The sequence below is a fragment of the Protopterus annectens genome, chromosome 17.part0 (genome assembly GCF_019279795.1).
Source record: "Protopterus annectens isolate FY-2018-M chromosome 17.part0, PAN1.0, whole genome shotgun sequence".
Taxonomy (NCBI): Eukaryota; Metazoa; Chordata; order Ceratodontiformes; family Protopteridae; genus Protopterus; species Protopterus annectens.
The window spans coordinates 757,676,020-757,700,173 of NC_056751.1; the positions used below are offsets into that span (position 1 = coordinate 757,676,020).

At 44.0% G+C, this 24,154-nt stretch overlaps 1 protein-coding gene across 6 annotated transcripts in view; it reads left to right on the forward strand.

Moving 5' to 3' along the window:
- PLEKHA4 (pleckstrin homology domain containing A4) overlaps positions 1-24,154 on the forward strand; it is a 2,050,101-nt gene that overhangs the window by 1,530,905 nt on the left and 495,042 nt on the right. For all 6 annotated transcript variants that reach the window (XM_044059475.1, XM_044059472.1, XM_044059474.1 and 3 more), the window contains one exon: positions 3,417-3,566. In XM_044059475.1, the coding sequence (XP_043915410.1) occupies positions 3,417-3,566 (150 nt within the window). The remainder of the gene's footprint in view (positions 1-3,416; positions 3,567-24,154) is intronic.

The window sequence follows — 24,154 nt, forward strand, 5'->3', positions numbered from 1 at the left end:
ATATATATATATATATATATATATATATATATGGCAAACTCTTTCAGGCAGGGGAAAGAGGGAAACATAAGCCATTATGTGTGTGAGGATAAGAGTTTGAGCTTGGTAATGACTTGTCAATGTGAAACTGACAGCTGTCTGTGATGACTAGTCATAGTATTTAAATGAATGGAATGGATCCTGAGGAACTTACATTATGGTGACTACATAACTTTCATTTTTCTCAGCTATTAAGCTATCATGACTACTATTGTTCTACTGCTGCTTTATCTTGGTGCTTAGATTTGTTATTAAATTATTAAATCATTTAAGATGCGTACTTTTTATGTTAAAGCTTAGCTTTGATCCACATTTTACTTTCAGCAGATTTTGCTCTTGTATTAGTGATTGATTGTAAGTGCATGTCACTTTGATCAGGCAAACTGTACTTGTAAGGATGTGTGAAATAAAACTAACACTGTGTTAAATTTGCTTGCTAGCAGAAGACAGTAGAATTAGCTAGTATTCCCCTTAAGTGCACTCAACAGTCTGCATCCCTTCTATCTCTATACCTGTCTCATAGGTTCATAGGTGTTTACTAGGCTAACGGCCACAAGGGCCTTTTTAAGCCTAGCCATGCATCCCAAATCTCTGACAAGTTCTGACACCCTTGATAAGTGTAAGTATGGGCCTGGAAGATTAAACATTTACAGGTTACCTGTTTGCATTAGAGACATGGGTGCCAAACCAGGGATGAATTTCCGTTTCCCATCCAGTTGTCCAAGTTGCACTTGAATTGGGTTAGGGAGCAACTGCTGCCACTGTTGTCTTACTATCCTCATGCTCCAATCCAGGTCTGACCAGTGCCCCTAGATCCTTGTCCTACTGTGGCAGGGTTGTTGTCATTTGTCTGTACTAAATCTCAAATGACACTGTTCATTTAACTTGGTCAGCCATTCCAAACCCATGTGTAGCCTGTTTTCTCCATCTTTCACTGCTATATCAAACAGTGTCATCTGCAAAGAAGTTCAGCTTCTTCTGTGGTCCCTCAGATACATTTGAAAGAAACACACCCAGTAGTACTAGTCTATAACAAAGACAGACCCCTGCTTTACTCCACTTGTCTCTTTTCGTATTTTTGATATTGTTCTATTCACAACAACCTTCCCTGTCCTACCATTTAACCATGCAACAACACAGTTCCAGTCTTTATCCTTGACCACTCTATGTTGAGATCCAGGTAACCACATCTACCAATATGTGCCTGTAAATTTATGTAACCTTGTAATAAACCTGGATCATGTTCATTGATAGATTCTTCTGGTCACAAACTCATTGTGGTTTCTGTTCTGTAAATTGGTGTCCTTTAATTAATCAGACAAGCTTTCCTCAAGTATTTTCTCCATGACATTCTCTATCACACTGCTGTTAGGCAAGCACGCCTGTAGTTCCCAGATTTTTCATCTTCTTCATCACTTTTCACAATGGCACTACACTGGTTGTTTTCCTATCCTCAGGCAATTATAAAGTGGCAAATAATCTGTTAAAAACCTCCATCAAAGATACCTGCCTGCACACTGACCAGATTCCTGAGGATTGTGGGATGTAATCCCACTCACCCTTGTGCTTTATCTTCTATAATCCCTCTGATCCCTGTGCTTTATCTTCTGTAATCCCACTGATCCCTGTGCTTTATATTCTGTAATCCCACTGATAACTGTGCTTTATCTTCTGTAATCCCACTAATCTCTGTGCTTTATCTTCTGTAATCCCACTAACTGTGCTTTATCTTCTGTAATCCCACTGATCCCAATGCTTTATCTTCTGCATTCCTACTGAGCCATGTGCTTTATCTTCTGTAATCCCATTGATCCCAGTGCTTTATCTTTTGCATTCCCACTGATCCCTGTGCTTAATCTTATGTAATCCCAACTGATCCCCATGCCTTATCTTCCATAATCCCACTTATCCCCATGCTTTATCTTCTGTAATCCCACTGATCCCTGTGCTTTATCTTCTGTAATCCCACTGATCCTTGTGCTTTATGTTCTGTAATACCACTGATAACTGTGCTTTATTTTATGTAATCCCACTGATCCCCGTGCTTTATCTTCTGTAATCCCACTAATCCCTCTGCTTTATCTTCTGTAATCCCACTGATAACTTTGCTTTATCTTCTGTAATCCCACTGATCCCCGTGCTTTATCTTCTGTAATCCCAAAGATCCCTGTGCTTTATCTTCTGTAATCCCTCTGATTCCTGTGATTTATGTTCTGTAATCCCACTGATCCCCATGCTTTATTTTCTGTAATCCCACTGATCCCCATTCTTTATCTTCTCCTGGGGAAGCTCGTTCCCTTTTATTCTCCTCCCTCTCTACTGTCTGTCTATTGCTATCTGTACTTTGGTGATCCAGTCTGTTTCTTCCTTCTTTCTAATATACATAAAGAAGCATTTGTTCTTCCTCTTTACCCTTCTTGCCAACTCCCTCTCAGCATGTGCCTTTGCTGTCCTCATCTGCTTTGATACCTGCTTGTCTTCTTGTACTGTGTATCCTTCATCTCCCTACCCTTCTTCTTCCACCTTTTATATACCCTGTCTCACCTTTCTGTATATCACATTGTCTTTCTTCTTTTTTCTCTTCTTCACACCCTTGTCCATAGCCCTGAGTATGTATTTCTGACCCATTCTCATAGCTTGACTATTCCATCAATCTGGCCCCATGTATCTGTTACACCTTTGACCCTTGTTCCAAACCATCATAAACCTTCACATCACACAGTGGCATTTTATTTTATTTTGAATTTGTTAACTGAGGTAGACCATTATCACTGTTGGTTAATGGTGTCTTACCCTGGCATCCTTGATTCCCCCTCCATTTTATTAGAACCACACATCCAGAATTCTGAGCTATCTGGGACACTTTAATATTAACTGGCTGGACTGGTCATGATCCAATACCTTAGTCAATTTGCACTGCATTTCTACCCTGGAGCTGAGACTCTCCTAGTCTGTTTCTGACAGACTGAGATCCCCCATGGACATGTGTACTATCTTCTGAGTTCTAATCAAATGACCCACTGTTTTAGTGAACTACTGTAACTTCTCCTAAGACTGTGTGACCTCAGAGGAATTTTTTATTAAGCAAGGGGTGTTGTATTGGGGGACTGGGTTAAGGTCTTTTCTCCCACTTCATCCATGCCCACTAAGTAATATATTTATAAACGATTTTCACTGACATGGTCTATGTGTTGGTCACAGCTCAACACACCAGCCATACTTTAATTTCTGCTTTGACTATGAAGTTTTTCCTCCTACTACAGTCATTTATCCTTTTTTTACAGCGCTATTAATTCTCACATTTAACTGTATAATGTCTATAGACAGTGCAGAACCTTTTAAATTCTTGACATATTTCTTGTTTTTCATTGTAATAGGAAAGGCTTGAAAGTGCTTTGGAAATGACAAGGATGCAAATGGAAGAGTTTAAAGATCAACCTGCTGTCTCAGAAAAGATCACCTGCCAACAGAGATTTTTCCAAGAAGACATGATTACCATCCGAGCCAAGCTTTGCAACTTATCTATGGTATGTTCATCAACTTTTGTACTTCACAGCTCAATGCAGAATATCATGATTTATTAATATTATAATGTTAGCCCAGATGATCTGTACATGTGACATCCATATTTGTAACTGCTTTTTGTGCCCCCTGTGACACCAGGGAAATGCTGCTAGTCCAGCTATCTGGACTTTTGTAAATAATTATATGTCACTTGAAAATATTAATATGATTTATATAGAAATGTGACACAGCCAACCCAGCTATCTGGAATTTTGTAAATAATCATATGTCATTTGTGAGTATTAATATGATTCATATGCTTGTCTTACAAATGTAAGAGACCTGTATGTTATGTACTGAGCTTCTAAAATGTAACCACAGTGTACCCTACTGGAAAAGAACAGAAATGTATACAAAATATATACCTGTGCAAATGTATGTTTTAATGGTAGAAGCTGTAACATACAGAATTAACTTGCAAAACTTCAAGAAAATAAGTTGAAATCAAAGTGTTTTACGATTGTGTTTCAGTGCAGCAAGCAGACACAACATCTGGAGCTAGAGGTTTTCTATTGTCTTGAAATTAATTTTAATTACTAGGTTTAAAATGTAAAGTGCTTTATTGCTTCATAGCAGCTGAACATTTGAGAGATATGTACTTCTTACACAGAGATGATAAATCTCTGTTGGTATCTGTTAGCCTGGGAACTGAAGGCAGGTGAGAAAGAGTGATGTAATCTAGGCTAACCCAGCAGTAATATGTGATATTAATCTAAGAACTCTCTCAGAGAGGGAGTCTGGGCATTTTGTATCTTGACTTGGACCTAGAAACATCCATTCAGCACTTCTCATCTACATTTGCCTTGCTCTGTAAGTAAGATTTAGGTATAGTATTTCTCTTGCCCTGGCTCTGGCTCTTGCCACCCCTATAGTGCCTTTTTAGGTGATGTTCCAAAAACAAAGTTACCAACATAAAAGCTATAAATTAATGCAGTCTGCAGGTCATGCTGCTGAATGCTAGAAGTCTAAATCTCAAGATGCACGTGCTCGAAGCACTCCTCAAAATGGAGAACATCGACATTTCTGCTGTAATGGGGACCTGGTTTAAAGCAGCAGAAATCACCCCTGCACTACCAGGCTATAACCCATTCCACAACTTTCAGCCCCAGAACATGGACCGAAGCTCCAAAGGTGATGGTGTCTCTATATTCATAAATGATATGCAAACCTCCAGACTATTAGCCCACCATAACGCATCTGAGATACTTCACGTACAACTAACATTGGGTAAGATGGTGATTCAAGTCGTAGCCTGCTATAGGTCCCCAACCATGTCCCAAGACTCTCACTCCACATTCCTAAGCACCCTGGAAACTATTAGGGTCCAACCCAACACTTTCATACTAAGTGAATTCAACTACCCCCTCCATCAACTGGGAAAACTACTCATGCACCAATACACTGGCCCAACACTTCCTGAAATTCATCAGTTCCAATGCCCTGGACCAGCTCATTCTTACCACCACTAGAGGAAGCAACATTCTTGACCTGGTTATAACTAACATGGGCAGCCGTTGCTCTACACCAATAGTCAGTTCTCCCCTGGTTAGATCTGACCACAAACTAATCACCATGGAAATCCACATCTCACCCACACCCCCAGCAAAGGTAACCACCATGTAAAACATCTTCAAAGCTGATTTTGGGCTCCAAAAAACAGGGGTGGCTAACTTCATGGCACCCATGTCAATGGAAAATAGATGCATGACTGCCAAATCATGCACCAATGCACTGTACGAACACGCACATAGATACATGGATCTAGCCATACCCAACAGAGCCAAGCTGCTCTCCTCCAAAAAAAGGAAGCCAATCTGGTGGTTCCCTGCCATTAATAAACTCTACAACAGAAGGAAGAAACTGTTGCAGAAAAAGGTGAATACCCAAGACTGGGAAAACTCCCTTATTAACCTCAAAAAAAGTTGAGATCCCTCATCAAAACCTCTAAAGCCTACTATGAAGGCAGAATTGTGGCAGACACTAAAAACAACCAAAAAGCCTTCTATAGTTATAGCAAGAATTTCCATGGCAATACCCAGGTTTTCTCTGAGTTACTGCACAATGGTACCTCCAATACTGAGCCAACAGACATTGCCAACAATACTGGCTGACAGATTCAGTGCCAACTTTACCCCTCTCTTCCATCCTAAAGGACCAATCACAATACCATAGGAATGCCAGACACCCAGCATTACTGCAGCACAGGTTAAAGCTGCATTGTCCAAGGCCAAGAGTGCAGCTTCCATGGGACCTGACACTATCTCTGGATGTGTTCTACATGAGCTACAAAGTGAACTGGCACCACATCTGTGTGCCCTGTTCAATCACAGCCTCACCTCAGACTTTGTCCCTACAGAATTCCTGTCCATAAAGGGGGATCATCTACAGACCCTGGGAATTATCGCTCCATTAATCTGATAAATCTAATATGTAAGGATATGGAGCGCATCACCATGGACCTAATTAACAAGGATATAGGGAATCTCTAAACTCTATATCCTACGCAATTTGGTTTTGTGAAAGGTAAATCATGTCTGCTCAACCTGGTTGACTTCTTTGAATCAGTCACCAGAGCTGTGGATGAGAGCAAGGCAGGTCATACAGCCCACCTCAATATGACCAAGGCCTTTGACACCATTCACCACTCAGGAGTAATTGATAAACTCACCAAACTAGGCATGAACCCCTATATCACTAGGTCAGTTGCAAATTGGCTCACAGATAGAACCCACAGTGTGAAAGTAGCGGACTCCAAGTCAGACTGCCGACCAGTCATGAGTGGAGTCCCACAGGGATCGGTCCTGGGTCCTCTCCTATTTGATATCTATTTCTCAGAAGTCCAGGCCAACGTGGATGGACTCTGGCTGACCAAAGTTCACAGACAACTACAAGCTGGGAGCCATTATTAATTCCCCAAGTGATGTAGACATCCTACAGAAAGGCCTCACTGAGACCAGTGACTGGTGTTGAAACCATGGCCTTAAGCTTAATGGCAAAAAATGAGTTGTCATTCCCTTTGGGAAAAACCTCAGTTCCCACTAATTACCACATCAATGGGAGCCCACTGAACACTGAAGGCATAATAAGAGATCTGGAGACACAGGCTGACAGCAACCTCTCCTTTTGACCACCACATTGCCACTGTGGTCAGAAAGTGCTTCTATGTGGCTCATCTCATTACCAAGGGTTTTGCATCCAGGAAGAAAGAGGTCATTGTCTCTCTCTATGCTTCCCTCATTAGGCCAGTCATCGAATATAATGCCCCATTTGGCATGTACCTCACTAGACACATTCAACAACTGGAAAGGTCACAAAAGTACCTCACAAAGAGAATCCTAGGCCTTAAACACATGTCCTACATGGACAGACTCAAAATACTCCAGCTATTTTCTGTTTCATATTATCTACTAAGAGGCGATCTCTGCTTGACTTACAAAGCCATGTCTGACCCAACCCTGTCAGAAATGCTACATCTAAAGAAATCCCAATCCCTCCGCACCACATGCTCCAGAGACCTCAACCTCATTACCACAGTCAACAGAATATGCTGGAGGGACAGGTTCATAACCCAGAGACTGCCCATGCTCTGGAATAGACTTCCCATACATGTCAAGCAGAGCACCTCACTGGCCCTCTTCAAGAGAAATCTTGATGAGTGAATGGGAAATAAAACTTCACTCCCGGGATCACTCCAGTGACTGTACTTGATTGAGGCACTGGGAACTAACGTTGGGTGGCACGATGCCAGGGCACTTCTAAGGGCTAGGCTTGCAAAAGCTCCAGGGCCATTAGCCTAGTACACACCTATGAACCTATGAACCAAAGATAGGAATATAGTAAATATTAGTTTAGATGTTTTCTGTATTTATTTGAGACTGTCCTGCAATGTTGTTTTAAAATATTTCCTGTGATTCTGAACTCTGTAGTTACTGTGTTGATTGAGTATTGTCTTGTTATTTTATTATTTATTATTAAATACATTTAAACCTATCTTTGTGGCTGATATATTTGAGACATATTTAAGCTTTTAGAGTACTTGCATATGTATTTGGTGACACTGTACATGCCACTCCTAAATAGCCTTAGTCTTGGTCACACTTATTATTTGGATAATAGTAACATTACACAGTAGGGTTGGGCACCCTTTGTTAGGGCCTTAGATGATAAGAAGTGGTGGGTGGCAGTGATAACTACATTATAGTCTGGCAGAAGGAGACATAGCTAGTACACCTGTGCCAGCCTTCCCCAGGAGTGTCTATGTGTTTGTATATAAATCAAATCTCAACATGTGTGTGTGTGTGTGTGTGTGTGTGTGTGTGTGTGTGTGTGTGTGTGTGTGTGTGTGTGTGTGTGTGTGTGTGTGTGTGTGTGTCAGCTACTTGGGCAGGGACATGAAGCACTGGTTTGACAGTAAGGGTGCTGGAGGTTTTGGCTTGACCACTCAGTTAAGAGCTTAACCATATAGCTGTGCCAGTGGGGAGTCTTATTGGGGATCTGGAGAAAGAGCCAGAAACAAGCCCCAGACAGACTGTGATTTCTGTATGCTCTTAAGGGAACTTGAACTTTAATGTGTGTGTACTTGTCATCCTCCCATTGTGTACGTCCCTCTCTGTTGCCACTGGTGAGGACTGGGGCTCCTTGATACTGGGCCAGTGCAGGAGCATCACATATTAACTGGTTACCAGTGGTGGGATATCCACACCGCAAAATTGGTTGACAGTGGTGAGTTAGTCACATCAAATATTAATTGGTTGGTAGTGGTGTGGATACTGAATTTCTGTAGCCTGCATACAGTGGTCACTGAAGGTGTTTCTACTCTCAATAAGCCATGCAGGGAACATTCAGAGTTCATATCACAATTGTGTTATTTTTTTGTTAGCTTAGTTAATCAGGGAGAGCAGGCAAGCATGTCAGCAGAGGAGTATGGCAAGCTGACAAGGAGCCACTTGGCTGAGATGTGTCAAGCTAAAGGATTGTTGCATGGAAACCTGACTAAAGCAGACATGATTGCAGCTTTAGTTACAGCTGCATCATATAATGGCAACCAGGAGGACAATCAGACTGGCCATGGAGATGTACAACTCTCACAAAACGGACAACTCAACCTTTCCACAGAGGACTTAAAAGTCCATCTGGAGTTAAACAAACTTGAGTTGGAGGACAAGTGTTTGGAAATAGAAGCAGCAGAGAGATGGAGACATCTGGAGACTAAGGAAAATGAGAAACTGTGATGTCTGCAGGCTGAGGAGCATGAGAGGCAGAGGCAACATGAAGAGGAGATGCTGACTCTTCACCAGAGTCATGGAGGTAATGAGGAAGGGAGTAACTGAACCCTGAAGCAACAGATGTCAGTAAATGTCTTCCACAATTTACAGAGAGGGATATTTTTGATAGTTTTATTCATATGTGTGAGAGGGTATGTAAACAGTATAATGTTGATCAAGGGCTCTGAGTACAGTTCCTGACCCACTTACTCCATGGTAAAGCTGTAACTGTAATTTCTAAACTGTCTGATACTGATTGTTTAAATTATAATGTTGTAAAAAACTGTTTGCTAGAATTCACCTGAAGCTTATAGGAAAAAGTTTCATGAGCATAGACACAAGGCAGATGAAAGTGTGTGTGAATATGTTGCTGAAGTAAGCACTTATTTTCATAGGTGGGTGAGTGGATGTCAGGTCACCACTTCTGAAGGGCTGACAGACCTTTTGGTGAGGGACCAAGCCCTTAGCACTTTGCCTGAGGAGATGAAAATCTGGTTAGCTGATAGACAATGCACTACTGAAGATGAGTTGGAGAAGAAGGGAGACCTGTACCTAGCAAGCAGGGCATCACTGCACAGGAAAGGGGCACCCAGTGCTGCTCATGGGTATAAGGGAACCTATGGTGGGCAGCCCAGACTGCCCCAACAGAGTCTGCCAGTAGCAGGGGAAGCCACTAATCCAGGTACACATCCAGGACCAAGGGTTAAATGTTTTAAATGCAACCAGTGGGGCCATGTAGCATATAGATGTCCATGGAGGCAAGGTGGGGAACAAAAGGTGGGAGCGCAGTAAGTGGGAATTACAGAATGCCAGCAGTAAGTTGTCTCAAGACAACAAGGGTACAAAACTTCAACCCTGCAGATGTCCTGACAGGGAATGATTTTGATAATGCAATACCATGTGTGCATGCAGTACATGCAGCCAGGCTTGGAGACAAGCATGTGGGTCTGGTAGCCTGGGGAAGACCCAGACAGACTGCACACTTACAGCCAAGACTGGTGAGGTGGTTACTTCAGGGAGGGAGCTACCCTGTAGCAGTGAGACTGAAGTTGAGCCCCAGCTGCTTGTGGGTACTGATGTTCCCTTGTACAGTGACTGCAAGGGCAGAGATGAGTAGTAGTACTCGGGCTAGCAGTGAGGCACCGCTGTCAGAGAATACCAGAATTCCTGTGGAAGGGGAGCTGGGAAGGGTTACAAAGAGAGAGTTGAGACAGGCTCACCTCTCAGACTCTACATTACAAGGCCTGAGGGTGATAGCTATTGAGACACCTGATTCTCAAGAGAAGGGGGAATCTGTATACTGGAACCAAGGGGTTACTGTATAGAGAGTGGACCCCAGAGGGAGGGCTAGAGGATGAGAGAATACAGCAGTTGGTAGTGCCCAGAGCCTACCATCTGGCACTTCTAGCCGTAGCCCATGATATTCCTTTTGCAGGTCATATGGGCATAAAATGTACAAAGAGACATATTATGCAGAACTTCTGTTGACCTGGGATTTCCAGAGGTGTAACAGGGTACTGTAGGACCTATGAGCATTGCCAAAAGGTAGGCAAGGCAGGAGACAAAGTGAAAGCTCCTTTGATGATTTTGCCTGTGATTGAGGAGCCATTTCAGAGGGTAGCTATGGATATTGTGAGGCCTCTGAGCACCCCAAGTTCTACAGGGAAAGGTATATCCTAGTGGTAGTAGATTATGCTACCAGTTACCCTGAGGCAGTGGCTCTGTCCTCCATTGAGGCAGATAAGGTGACAAATGTTTTGTTAGAAATTTTCAGCAGGGCAGGTTTCCCAAAAGAAATACTGACTGACAGAGATGCCAATTTCATGTCAGACCTGCTGGCTTGTCTGTGGAAGTAGTGTGTGGTGAAGCTCCTAAAGACCACCCCCTACCATCCCCAGACTAATGGTCTTGTTGAGAGGTTAAACTCTACATTCAAGAAGATGCTATGGGCATTTGCCGACCAGTTTAAGAGGGACTGGGACAAATATTTGCCCCATCTATTGTTTGCTTACAGAGATGTTCCCTGGGAATCTACAGGTTTTTCACCCTTTAAGTTGCTGTATGGGCATAGGGTGAGGGCACCTCTAGATTTGATTTGAGATGAGTGGGAGGGTGAGTGTGAATCCCACAAGGAGTCTGTTGTGGCATATGTCCTAAACCTCTGGACAAGGCTCAGAGAACTCATGGGTTTGGCCCAGGAGAACCTGGCAGATGCCCAACAGCAGAAAAAGGTCTGGTATGACAGGAATGCTCGAGCTAGAGAGTATACTCTAGGGCATCAAGTAATGTTTCTCATTCCTGTAAGACACAACAAGCTGCAGGCAGCTTGGGAGGGACCCTATAAGGTGGTAAGGAAGGTCAGTGATGTTAACTACATGGTGGAACTTCTAGGCAGGAGGCAGGTGCACAGATTGTAGCATGTTAACATGAAGAAACCTTACCATGACAGGGAAGCCTTTGTGCTAAGTATTTGCAGTACAAGGCAGGAGGAGTCTGAGGGGGATATATGGCTACATGGAGCCAGCCAGGAAAATCTTGAATTACTATTGGGGAGCCTGGGGTTGCAGGTATATGATGGGAAAGTGCATCATGGTACTGGAGTCAGCAATGCCAAGGCAGCTGGAATCTCAAGACAGGGAATAGGGGAAAGGTATTCCCAGATAAGATCAACCCTCTCAATCAACGTTTCTCAATGGTCACTTGAAAAACTAGGTTGAGTATTCGGGGAGGGGAGAAATGTGACACCAGGGAAATACTGCCAGTCCGGCTATCTGGAATTTTGTAAATAACTATATGTCACTTGAAAATATTAATATGATGTATATAGAAGTGTGACACTGCCAGCTCAGCTATCTGGAATTTTGTAAATAATCCAAGGTGAAAATAGTCCCAGTTTTTCCAGGACAGTCCCACTTTGAAAGTCTCTGTCCCAGAATCCCAAACATTGTCTTTGGGGCACAGAAATGTCCCAGTTTAGACAGCTCAGTCTGCATGGTGACTTGGCTTCCCAGGGTGGCCATTCCACCTACTTTTCCATCCTAAGCAGCTCTGGGGACTTTGTGATTTTTCAGGGAAGCCATTGGGTATGGGGTAAGGTCAGATGCCTTCACCCTGGCAGGAGCCTTCCAGGCCCTGCTGCCATCAGTCAGTCACTCTATCAAGGACGTCTGTCGTGGGGTGTTCTGCTTGACCCCACTCACCCAGGCAGGAGCTCTCCAGGCCCTACACCCATCTACCTGGTGCACCCATACCAACTTCTGTCATGGGCAAACCCTACAAACCTCCCCTTCAACCTGGCCAAGAGACCTTCCCCAGCTGCAGCCCCCCATGTCAGGGGACTCCACCGCCTGCATGTCTCCTGCAGGCTGCCAAATCATTATGGATCACTCATGCCCTCGGAACCTCTCAGGGGAGCTTCCCTCCAATCCGGTCTGCTCCTCCAGAACTCCCCTCAGCCGCTAAGGGGCAGATTCTCTCTCATGAAAACTTCAGAGTCCCCCTGCTTACACATCCAGAGCAGCTCTGGGGACTTTGAGATTTTTTTCAAGGATGGTGTCAGTTATGGGGTGAATTTGGATGCCTTTGCCCCAGCAGGAGCTCTCCAGGCCCCTCTGCTGTCCACCCTGGTGCTTCCTCAAGGACTTCCATCATGGGGAGCTCTGCCTGACCCCATTCACCCAGGCAGGAGCTCTCCAGGCCCTGCAGCTGTTCACCCTTGCTCTCCCTTAAGAACTTCCATCATGGGGAGCTCTGTCTGACCCCCCTCACCCAGGCCAGAGCTCTCCAGGCCCCACCACTGTCTGCCGGTTGCTCCCTTAAGGACTTCCATCATAAGTGGCTGTGCCTGAACCCGTTCACTCAGGCAGGAGCTCTCCAGGCCCTGCTGCTGTTCACCCTAGTGCTCCCTTGAGGACTTCCATTGTGGGGAGCTCTGCCTGACCCCCCTCACCCAGGCAGGAGCTCACCCAGCCCTGCCACTATCTGCCTCTCTCCCCCTCCAGACTTCTGTCCCAGAGGGGGCATAGTCCATATCTCCTCACCTAGGTGAGAGCTGTCCTGCAACAGTCACTTTCCACCTCTCTCTCTCTCCCTTCCAGACTTCCATCAGGACTGCCCCCTCTGGGGTTCCACTTCTACCCATGAGAGAAAGCTCTTTTCTAGGGTAACATATCTCCTAACTGCTGCCAAATCATTCAGTGTCATGTGTGCTCTTGGGGCCTCTCAGGGGACCTTCCTAGGCTCATGGAACTCTGCTGGGCAGACAGTCCCTCATCCAGATCTCCATGGCACTGGTTCTCCACTTTGCCTTGTACCTAGGGCTATCAAACTTACAGGGGAGATGGCCTTGGGTTCCCCCATCTCTGCACTTTTTGCGGCACACCTCAGTCTCTCACCCCCACTGTGCCAGGCACTGACGAATGTGCATCGCTTCAAGCCTCCTAGCATGTGGCCTCTTGCTTCCTGGGTGGTGCTATTCACAGAGTGGCATCCCACAGTGCCTGGTGAAGGACGGGAGGCCAGACTGCCTGTCCTGGTGTGAGATGACATGGTTGCCCTATCTCCACTCCCATGGGGGCTGAGAGAATGGGATTGCAGACCTGGCTTCCCGGGGTGGCCCTTAAGTGTCCCAGTTTAGGTCCTGTAACAAAATGGTCATCTTGAAATAATCATATGTCATTTGTGAATATTAATATGATTCATATGCTTGTCTTACAAATGTAAGAGAATTGTATGTTATGTACTGAGCTTCAAGAATGTAACCACAGTGTACCCTACTGGAAAAGAACAGAAATGTATGTAGTGCTTGTAGTGAAATCTTTTGTGTAGAGAGACCTAGCTATTTTTTTTTTTGTGGCAGAAAGAATCAGTCTAGTTTGATCTGGCTAAAAGAATTCCTGCAGCACTGTTATTTTTGATTGGATAATTGGGCTGATTTCTGTTTCTCTGCCTTCAATAGCCAGTGTTTTAAACCAGTTGTACTTATTTGTTCAAGCTGTTCAAAGCTGCAGTGTGAGATCTTCTGCCATTTGCTCTGCTGTGATACTGGAAAAAGATAAGTGCTTATTTTCAACTGATATTCATCGTGTTACCCTGCTGCAGTCATCACACTTGGGTTATCTTGCCGTCAGGCGGTCCCGCAGTCGGCCCGAATTCCAAAGTCTTGGTCCGGCGTTGGTTGCTGTCGCTTCTTCCCTGACGTCAGTGCGCCAGGGGTATATAAGAGGCAACCGATGCCATTTTCTTCAGTCTTTCTTGCCGCGTGGTGCCCGAAGCAGAAGCAGTTTGCTCGGTCGGCCGACAACTAAGATTTTCAAATCGAGTTTCAGTCCGAAGTCTTCAAAGCTAAGTACCCCGCTGGGGAACCTTTTCTTGCCGCAGTCCGATGTCAGAAAAAGTTAACAATTGCATTTCTTGTGGGAAGCAAATACCTCATAAGGACTTTCATTCTTTTTGTATACCTTGCCTAGGCCCAGACCACAACATCACTGGTTGTCGGTTTTGTGCTAGGTTCAATAAGCGAACTATAAACCGACGCTTTGATTTTGCATGACACTACTTCGGTAGGAAATTTAATTACACTATGCCGTCAGAGCAACCGACTACCGGCGTGCATAAAAAATGCAAAGATAAAGAAAGGCAGCCTAGATCCAAGCCAGACTCCGAGGCCTCGGCTGGGCCGGTCGCCGGTTCTCCGGTTTTCAGTGAGGTGCCTACGCAGCCCCTGGCTACCGCTGAATTGGATCCCCAGACCGCTTCGGATTCTCCAGCAGAGAGTTCTAGGCAGACGCAGCCATTTTCTTTAGGCCCTACCGATGACATTGCAGAAGGAGAAGCCGGTGCTGTAGAAACACCTTCGGTTTCTGAAGGTGTCTTCAGACCGACTACTCTCACCATAAAATCTTATGCTAAGCTTAAGACTCCTCTAAAACCAAAAAAGACTACACTTCAGTCTCCAGGTCAAGGCCCTATACCTAAGAAACAGATGCTTAAAATGGCTGAAGATTTTATTTCTTTGATCAGGGGTTCCCAACCCCCCCCCCCCTGCCAAAAGGTCTAGACAAGAAGAGGATTATGCCTCCTCTGATCAAGTGTCTGTTTCCTCAGGCTCCTCTGAGGAACAGGATTACTCCTTTCCACCTTATGGAGATTCTGATGCTGAAGACTTCATTCCCTCGGCTTCTCCCCCTGAAGATTATTCCTTTGGGGAAACCTTACATACCATGAGGAAACATTTCCACTGGAAAGGTCAGGACTACTCCGACTCAAAGAAAAGGCTCTGAGAGTTTCTTTTACTCCCCCAGCACAGACCACTTGCTATCCCCCCAGTTTTAGACATTGTGGATGATATTTTCTTAGAATCTAGTCTAAATTCAGATTCTCTGCCTCCTGCTCCAGCCAAACCAGATAGATACTATAGAGTGCCCGACTCACACAAATTCCTATATAAAAGCCCTGTTGCTGATCCAGAGACAATCTCCCAGGGTCCCAAAGGGGCTAAGGCTTCTATGGCTAAAAATTCTGTACCCTCTGAAAGGGACTTCAGAGCACTAGATAGATGGGGGAAGAAGGTTTACACCTCAGCTATTCTAGCTATGAGAGCACTAAATTGTCAATTTCACATGCTTAAATACCAGCAATTCCTAATGTCTCAATTAAAACAAAAGATGGGCACGCACCCTCAACAGTATGAATTCAAGGAAATGCAGGATCTGTTGCATGCAGCTGAATAGGTGGGCAAACATACTTTACAATGTGGTTTTGATGCCTTGGAAGCTTCCTCTAGAGCAGCTGTTACTGGGTCTGTTATACGTAGGCATGCTTGGTTAAAGGAACAGTCTCTGCCTGATCATGTTAAAGCAAAGTTACTAGATGCACCCTTACAGCAGGATGTCTTATTTGGGGTTAAAGCAGAGGAGGTTTTAAAGAAAATGGAGGATAAGGCAAAATCTTTGCAGACGGTCAAAGATTTCTTACAGGTACAGCCCCCACGCTTCAGCAGAAATTGGCCAACAAAAAATTGGTCCTTTCCAGCTTCTGACAGACCACAGAGGGGTAAATACAGGCACCCAAGGGGCAGAGGACAAGCACAAATCCCTTACAAACCTCGCCAATGGGGCACTGCAACACAAAAGGGAGAAGAAGACAGGTCCCAAACTACTAGAAGGAAAACACAATGACTTAAACCTCAAACTGCCAAGCAAAATTCTCTTGGCAGCTACCTTGGGAGGAAAATTAGCACTTTTTGCAGACAACTGGCGCACCATCACAAAGGACAAATGGGTCCTAGACATTATCTCAAAAGGATACAGATTCCATTTCCACACCTTGCCAAGGATTAAAGGAATGCCAAACCTGCCACAAAATCAATGGGCAGAGGCACAAAAACAAATTACAGCTCTCATGGACATGAGAGCCATTCAACTGGCACCTACACAGGAGCAAGGCCAAGGATTTTACTCAAGGCTCTTTCTAGTCCCCAGAAAGGACAATGCTTGGAGACCCATTCTGGACCTTTCAATTTTAAACACCTTCTTGCAAGTACCCAAATTCAAGATACTAACACTACAGCAGCTTCTTCCCATGTTGGGCAAGAAAGCTTGGCTAGTAACGTTGGACCTCAAGGAAGCATACCTGCATGTCCCTATCAGACAAAATTGCAGAAGATACCTCAGTTTCCTTGCAGGTTCAACCCATTACCAATTCTCTGCACTGCCCTTTGGCTTATCTACTGCGCCCAGGGTCTTCACAAAATGCTTGGCACCAGTAATTGCATACTGCAGACAAAGAGGAATTCAAATATACCCATACCTGGACGACTGCCTCATCCAAGCAGAAAGCGAGGACATTCTCTTACAACACCTGGCTTTTGTAAAACATCTTTTAAGTTGCCTAGGGTACACAGTAAACGAAAAGACATCAAAACTAGTGCCCTCACAAAATATGACACTCCTGGGTGCCAGCTTGAATACAATGGTCCAGATGGCTTATCTGACGCCAGACAAACAGCTACAATTAACTCAATACTTCAGAACATTGGCAACAAAGACCCAACTCCCTGCAAGAAAAATTGTGCAGGCCTTGGGCTTCATGGCATCTTGCATACTAGTAATACCATTTGCAAAACTGCATATGAGGAAATTACAATGGTACCTAAAAAGCGTATGGACTCAACACAGCCACAGCTTGGAAACAATGATACCTCTCATTCCCTGCCTTCAACAGGAGTTTATATGGTGGTCACAGGCATGTCACCTCAACAAGGGTCAGCCTTTCACCGTACCCCCAGCCCGGCAAACTATGACAAAAGATGCATCGGACTATGCCTGGGGGGCACACATGGCAGGACAGTGCATTCAAGGCATATGGACTGCAGATCAAAGGAATCTGCACATCAATCAAAAAGAAATGCTAGCTGTACAAAATGCTCTGACAGCCTTCAAGGATCTTTTACATCCAGGACAGCTTATCATAAGGACAGACAACATCACAGTAATGTGGTACATAAACAAGCAAGGGGGTACACACTCCTACCCTCTATGCAGGCAAGCAATGACCTTGTGGAATACAGCACTGGCTTACCAAGTTCAATTACAAGCTCAATTCCTGCCAGGAAAAAAGAACACATTGGCAGATGACCTAAGCAGAAACATCATGGATCCCCACGAGTGGAAACTGGATCCACAAGTATTTGCAATGATAACTCAAAAATGGGGGCTCCCAGACATAGACCTGTTTGCCAGCCCCCAAAACTATCAACTAACAAAATTTTGCACAAGGACTTTTCAGCATCAAGCTTGGAAAGTGGACGCACTCTCATTCAGTTGGAAAATGCTGACAGTATATGCCTTTCCTCCATTACCCCTTCTCACAAAGGTGCTGCTGAAAGTCAGGATGGAGAGACCACGAATGATACTCATTGCCCCAGACTGGCCACGCCAGCACTGGTATCCACTATTAAGGAATATGGCCCAGGGCCCACCATGGATTCTACCACAAATTACCCATCTGCTCACACAACAAGACAATCAGATTCTACACAGCCAGCTCAAAACCTTAAACTTGGCTGCATGGCAAATCACCTAAGCAACCAGCCAGCTCCTCTCTCACAAGCTGTTATGGATGTTATTCTGGAGGCCAGGAGGCCCAGCACCAGGAAAGCCTACTCAGACAAATGGAAAAGGTTTTGTGCCTGGAACCAAGCTAAAGGCCAAAATACCCTTCAGCCTGACATACCTCAGATTCTGCAATATTTAACTGAGATGTTACACAAAGGGCTTTCCTTTTCATCTATTAAAATCCACACCTCAGCTATTTCAGCTCACTACAACACGGATCCTCCCTTATTTTCACATCCACTCCTAAGGCAGTTTCTCAGAGGGGCCAAAAACATTAGGCCTCCCAGGAGAGCACCAACACCTACTTGGGACCTCAACTTTGTTCTGGAAAAACTTACGCTACCTCCTTTTGAGCCAGCTTTCTCAGCTGACTTAAACTTTATATCATGGAAGACTGCCCTGCTGCTAGCAATTACTTCAGCGAGAAGAGTTTCAGAGCTTCAGGCACTAATGGCAGTAGAGCCTTTCCTCGTTTTTCATCAAGACAGAGTTTCTCTATGAACTAACCCCTCCTTTATGCCTAAGGTGGTATCCAGTGTGGCTCTAAATCAAACCATCCATTTACCCACCTTCTTTCCAAATCCCCAGAACAAAGGAGAAAGACTCCTACAGTCCTTGGACATTCACAGGCAGCTACGTTACTACTAGGATAATACTAAGGTTTTCAGAAAATCTGACCAGCTTTTTGTATCCTATGCTACAGCATCACAAGGAAAGGCTATCTCAAAACAGACCATTTCCAAATGGATAGGACATTGCATACGTTTTTGCTACACCCACCATGGAAAACCAGTTCCTGCTAGCATAAGGCCCCACTCTACCAGGGCAGCAGCTACATCTACAGCCTTCCTCAGGGGGGTGCCAACCAAGGATATTCTGGAAGCTGCAACTTGGAGTTCAGTACACACCTTCACCAAACATTACCACTTACCACTTTACTCTAAGACTAGAGCTGGCTTCGCCACTGCAGTTTTGCAGGGCCTTCTAGCCTCCTCTAACCCTGTTTGACTCCACCTCCCATCCTTAGCTTTGGGATTCTACCCAAATGTCATGACTGCAGCAGGGTAACATGATGAACATAGTACAGTTTTGTACCTACCATAAATGTAGATGTTCGAGTGTATACCCTGCTGCAGTCCAGGTTAACCTCCCTCCATCCCCTCTGAACTACCTGAACTTATCTCTGCCACTCTATCCTATACTACCTCTGTGGTGTATTTGCTTGTGCCTAAGGGTTTTGTTTTATTTTTATATAGCTATATCTATATCTATATCTATATATATATATATATATATATATATATATATATATATATATATATATATATATATATTGCATACCTATTAGGGGCACCTGACATCTGGGGCAAGAAAAACTGAAGAAAATGGCGTTGGACGCCTCTTATATACCCCTGGCGCACTGACGTCAGGGAAGAAGCGACAGCAACCGACGCCGGACCAAGACTTTGGAATTCGGGCTGCAGCAGGGTATACACTCGAACATCTACATTTATGGTAGGTACAAAACTGTACTTTTCTGCACTTTTATTTTACTGTGTATGTGTGTAGTCTGTGCAACTGTTTTTTTGTTGCACCTACCTGCCCAGCTGTTGTGGTGGTCTTAAGTCTTGGTGGCTTTGATTTGCCCTCCTCTAGGATAAAGCTGATACTGGACACTTCCTCCAGTCACATTGTATCAACCCATTCTACTGTTTATAATGAGAACTTAGTAAAGGTCCACCCCTTTAGCTTCTGAACCTTGAATTACCTCATTATCTTCTGTCTCTTCACTTTCTACTAAAAAAAAAAACTGTACCTCTTTCTAATTCATTTTACTGTTTGTGCTTAGGAGTTCCACTACATTTAGTTTGCCGTATTGATGAGCTGCTTTATTTGTGCTGTCTGTTACTGTTGTGATTGTGAGCTACTGTTTCACTGCAATCTACTGATTAACTCTATTTCATCGTTATCTACTGCAGTTCATTACAGTTTAACTGCATTCTACTGCAGTTCATTACAGTTTAACTGCATTCTACTGCAGTTCATTACAGTTTAACTGCATTTTACTGCAGTTCATTACAATTTAACTGCATTTTACTGCAGTTCATTACAATTTAACTGCATTTTACTGCAGTTCATTACAGTTTAACTGCATTTTACTGCAGTTCATTACAGTTTAACTGCATTTTACTGCAGTTCATTACAATTTAACTGCAGTTCATTACAGTTTAACTGCATTTTACTGCAGTTCATTACAATTTAACTGCAGTTCATTACAGTTTAACTGCATTTTACTGCAGTTCATTACAGTTTAACTGCATTTTACTGCAGTTCATTACAGTTTAACTGCATTTTACTGCATCTCATTGCTGTTTAACTGTATTTTACTGCAGTTCATTACAGTTTAACTGCATTTTATTGCATCTCATTTGCTATTTAACTGTATTTTTCCATACTGCGAGTTCTATTCTTTTGACTATAAGTGATTAATCTGTGCTTCATTGTGAATTTTTTCTTACTGAGTTCTTAACCTTAAAAGTGAGTAGCATAGTCTAGATACAGGTCTGCAACATCCGCAGCTTCAGCTGCATAGTTTTTAATTATTTTTGATATATTCCAGCTACAAGTTTTCCCTTAGTAGCACTTGTGTCATCATCTAGTAGTACTACTCATAGACCTTCCTTCTTTTACTCTCTTAGCTCTTTCAGACAGTGTAGCAACTGCCTCATGTACATGGACAGCCCTCTACTACTACCACCTAGGAACACAATTTGTGAGAGGTGCAACTACATCAGGCACCTAGTGTCATTACTCTCTCCCCCACAAACCAGTATGTCTGGCACTGAGAAGATTGGCAACATGAACACCACACCTCAAACACCACCCACACCTACACAACACACTCCAACATATGTGAAGGGCCTCAGCAAAAGCATACCCAAATAAAAGAGACCTCCAAGGCATAAATGCATGCAAACTCCACTGCCTGCCACACCACACATAGTCCACACACCTGTGTCTCACAACCACTAAGGCCTAAACATAAACCCAACATATTAGTTATAGGAGACTCCATTGTGAGACACACAGATGTGCCCCTCACCAGGCTGGATAAGGAGAAAGTCAGGGTTAGTTGTTTGTTGGGTGCCAGAATCCACCATATCACCAATGCACTCATGTCTCTCAACAAGTACTGTTATGACTCTGTCATAGTCCATGTTGGAGTGATTGACTTGAGATGTACCTCCCTGGACTATATGAAGAAAGACATGACCAAGCTCGCTGAGTATGTGTCCCAGGCAGGTATATCCCTAGCCTTAAGCAGCATTCTACCATCACCCAGAATGATGCCTCAATACAAACAGAAAATTATTGACTTTAACAACTGGTTTAGTTTCTGGTGTCATTCAAAGGGGATTCAGTACCTGATAGGATGTGATGATATGAATGACAAGCCACAATGCTTTGCCAGAGATGGCCTGCATCTGTCTCTCTTGGGCTTCAGGCTCCTAACAAAAGGTTCTTGCCTCCCCCATAGTACCTTTTTTAGGCAATGCCATGAGGTCAAAAGTACCATCATGAAAATGTCATCAAAATGTAAATTAAAGGTTATGCTGCTAAATGGAAGGAGTCTAAACATAAAACTGCACTCATTGTAAGCATTCTTAACCCTGGAAGAAGTTGACATTTGTACAGTAACAGAAACCTTGTTCAAAGCTACATACAGCACTCCAGCCATACCAGGTTACTCATCCTATCATTCATTCAGACCCCGAGCCGTGGGCAGTAAAACAAAAGGAGGTGGAGTTGCAATATATATAAAAGACATACACACCTCTAGGCTGGTCAAACAGTATGATGCACAGGAAATATTCCAGGTGAAGTTAACAATTGACAAGACCCCTATTGAAATCATAGTTAGCTACAGGCCTCCAACTCTGACTCAAGATACCCAGTCCACCTATCGGTACCTCTTTGAATCTATCAAGATTCAACCCTTTATCCTGATCCTGGGCGACTTTAACTATCCAACTATAGATAGGAAGAAATACTCATGCGAAAACACAAATGCCCAGAGATTCCTTGATTTTGTCAATGCAAATGCCTTGGACCAATTGGCTGACACTGCCACAAGAGGTGAAAATATCTTGAACATGGTATTAACCAACATGAGTAACCACTGCAGCATCCCTACAATGTCATCATCCCTGGTAAGATCCAACCACAAAGCAGTCAGTGTCGAATTCAGCATCTCCCCATACCGCCCGTCCCCCCAGCTAGGGTCAAACAAAAAAAAACTTCTCCAAAGCTGATTACAACCTTCTGAGGGAAGGTATAAACAGTTTCATAGCCCCCTACCCCTCCACAGACACTGGCACATATGTCCAAATTTACACCAAACTATTATATGAGCATTTATATAGCTGCATGGAATCAGGAATACCAGACAGGATGAAATCCTCCTCCTCAAGGAAGACTAAACCTGTCTGGTGGACATCTACAGTAAATAAACTCTATAATAAAAGGAAAAAATTGCTGTCCAGGACCAAGAAGGAGCATGTGTCTAATTGGAAGCAATCTCTCCTTAGCCTGAACAAGCAAATAAAAGCACTAGTGAAATCCCCCAAAGCAAACTTCAAGTCCAAACAGGTCACATCTACTAAAGACAATCATAAGGCTTTCTTCACATATGTCCACAATCTCAAGGGAAGCACCCAGATCTGCTTAGAACTGGTGGTCAAGGACAGCACGTACACAAACCCTATAGATATAGCCAACCTGCTGGCAGACAGTTTCAGTGAAAACCTCACTCCTATGTCCCCTCCCCACGCCATCGGTAAAATAGGACATCCCCAGTACCTGCCCCCTCCCCTTATCTCTAGGGAGCAAGTCATCACTGCTCTCTAAAAGGCAAAAATACAGCCTCCATGGGACCCGATAACATCCCAGGCTGCATCCTACATTAACTCAGGCAGGAACTTGCAGCACCATTAGGCACCCTATTCAACCAAAGCCTGAGTACTGGCTTCATCCCAGCTGAGTGGAGGACAGCTACTGTCATCCCTCTGGACAAAGGTGGAGCATCTACCGATCCAGGGAATTATAGACCCATGAGCCTAACTAGCCTGATCTGCAAGGCCATGGAGCGGATTATCATGGACCTCATTAACAAGGACATTGGCAACCTCCAGACACTTGATCCCACACAGTTTGGTTTTGTCAAGGGGAGGTCATGCCAGTTAAATCTGGTTGACTTTTTTCTGACAGTCACCAAGGCCATAGACAAGGGGAAGATGGTGCACACCGCCTACCTTGATCTAGCCAAGGCCTCTGATACTATTCCCCACTCAGGTATAATAGATAAACTCTCTCAACTAGGCATAAATCTATATGTTACCAGATGGGAAGCAAACTGGCTCACTGATAGAACCTACCTAGTCAAAATAAGGGAAGCCACCTCAAGTAGTAGACTCGTAACAAGCAATGTACCCCAGGCATCAGTCTTGGGGCCTCTGCTGTTCCGGGAAGTCAGAATGCGGTATTTTGCTCACCGCTCACCCCTTTGCTCTTGTTTTTCCCATGTTATCAATATGGCAACATTGATCTGTTTTTAAGTGAGTGACAGTGAGTGTAAGGTTAAAGAGAGCTATGACTAGTCTCCAAATTACCAGAGTCTTAATTCTTTCAGTGTGAACACATGAAACTTCTACATTTGTCCGCATCTGATGAAGTTTGTGATGAATGAAAATGTATTGTATTCGTGAAGCATTAATGTGCTTGTGGAATATCTGTTTTGGTTGAATAAACACCCTTTACTCTCATTTGGCTGGTGGTCTTCATATCCCTTGGCACTTTTTGCAGTCCCTACAAATTATCATATTGATAATAAGGCACGGAATCAGTCGTGAGAGACTTGGAAACCCAGGTTGATAGCAAACTGACTTTTGACCAACATATTGCCTCCATTGTACGGAAAGCTTTCTACATGGCCCATCACATTAGTAAGGGTATCTCATCCAGGGACAAGGTGGTCATACCATCCCTGTATTCTTCCATTATAAGACTGATTATTAAATACAGTGCCCCTTTCAGCATGTACCTCATATAGTACATGCAGCAGCTGGAGAGACCACAGAGATTCCTCACCCAGAAAATCCAGGGCCTCAAACA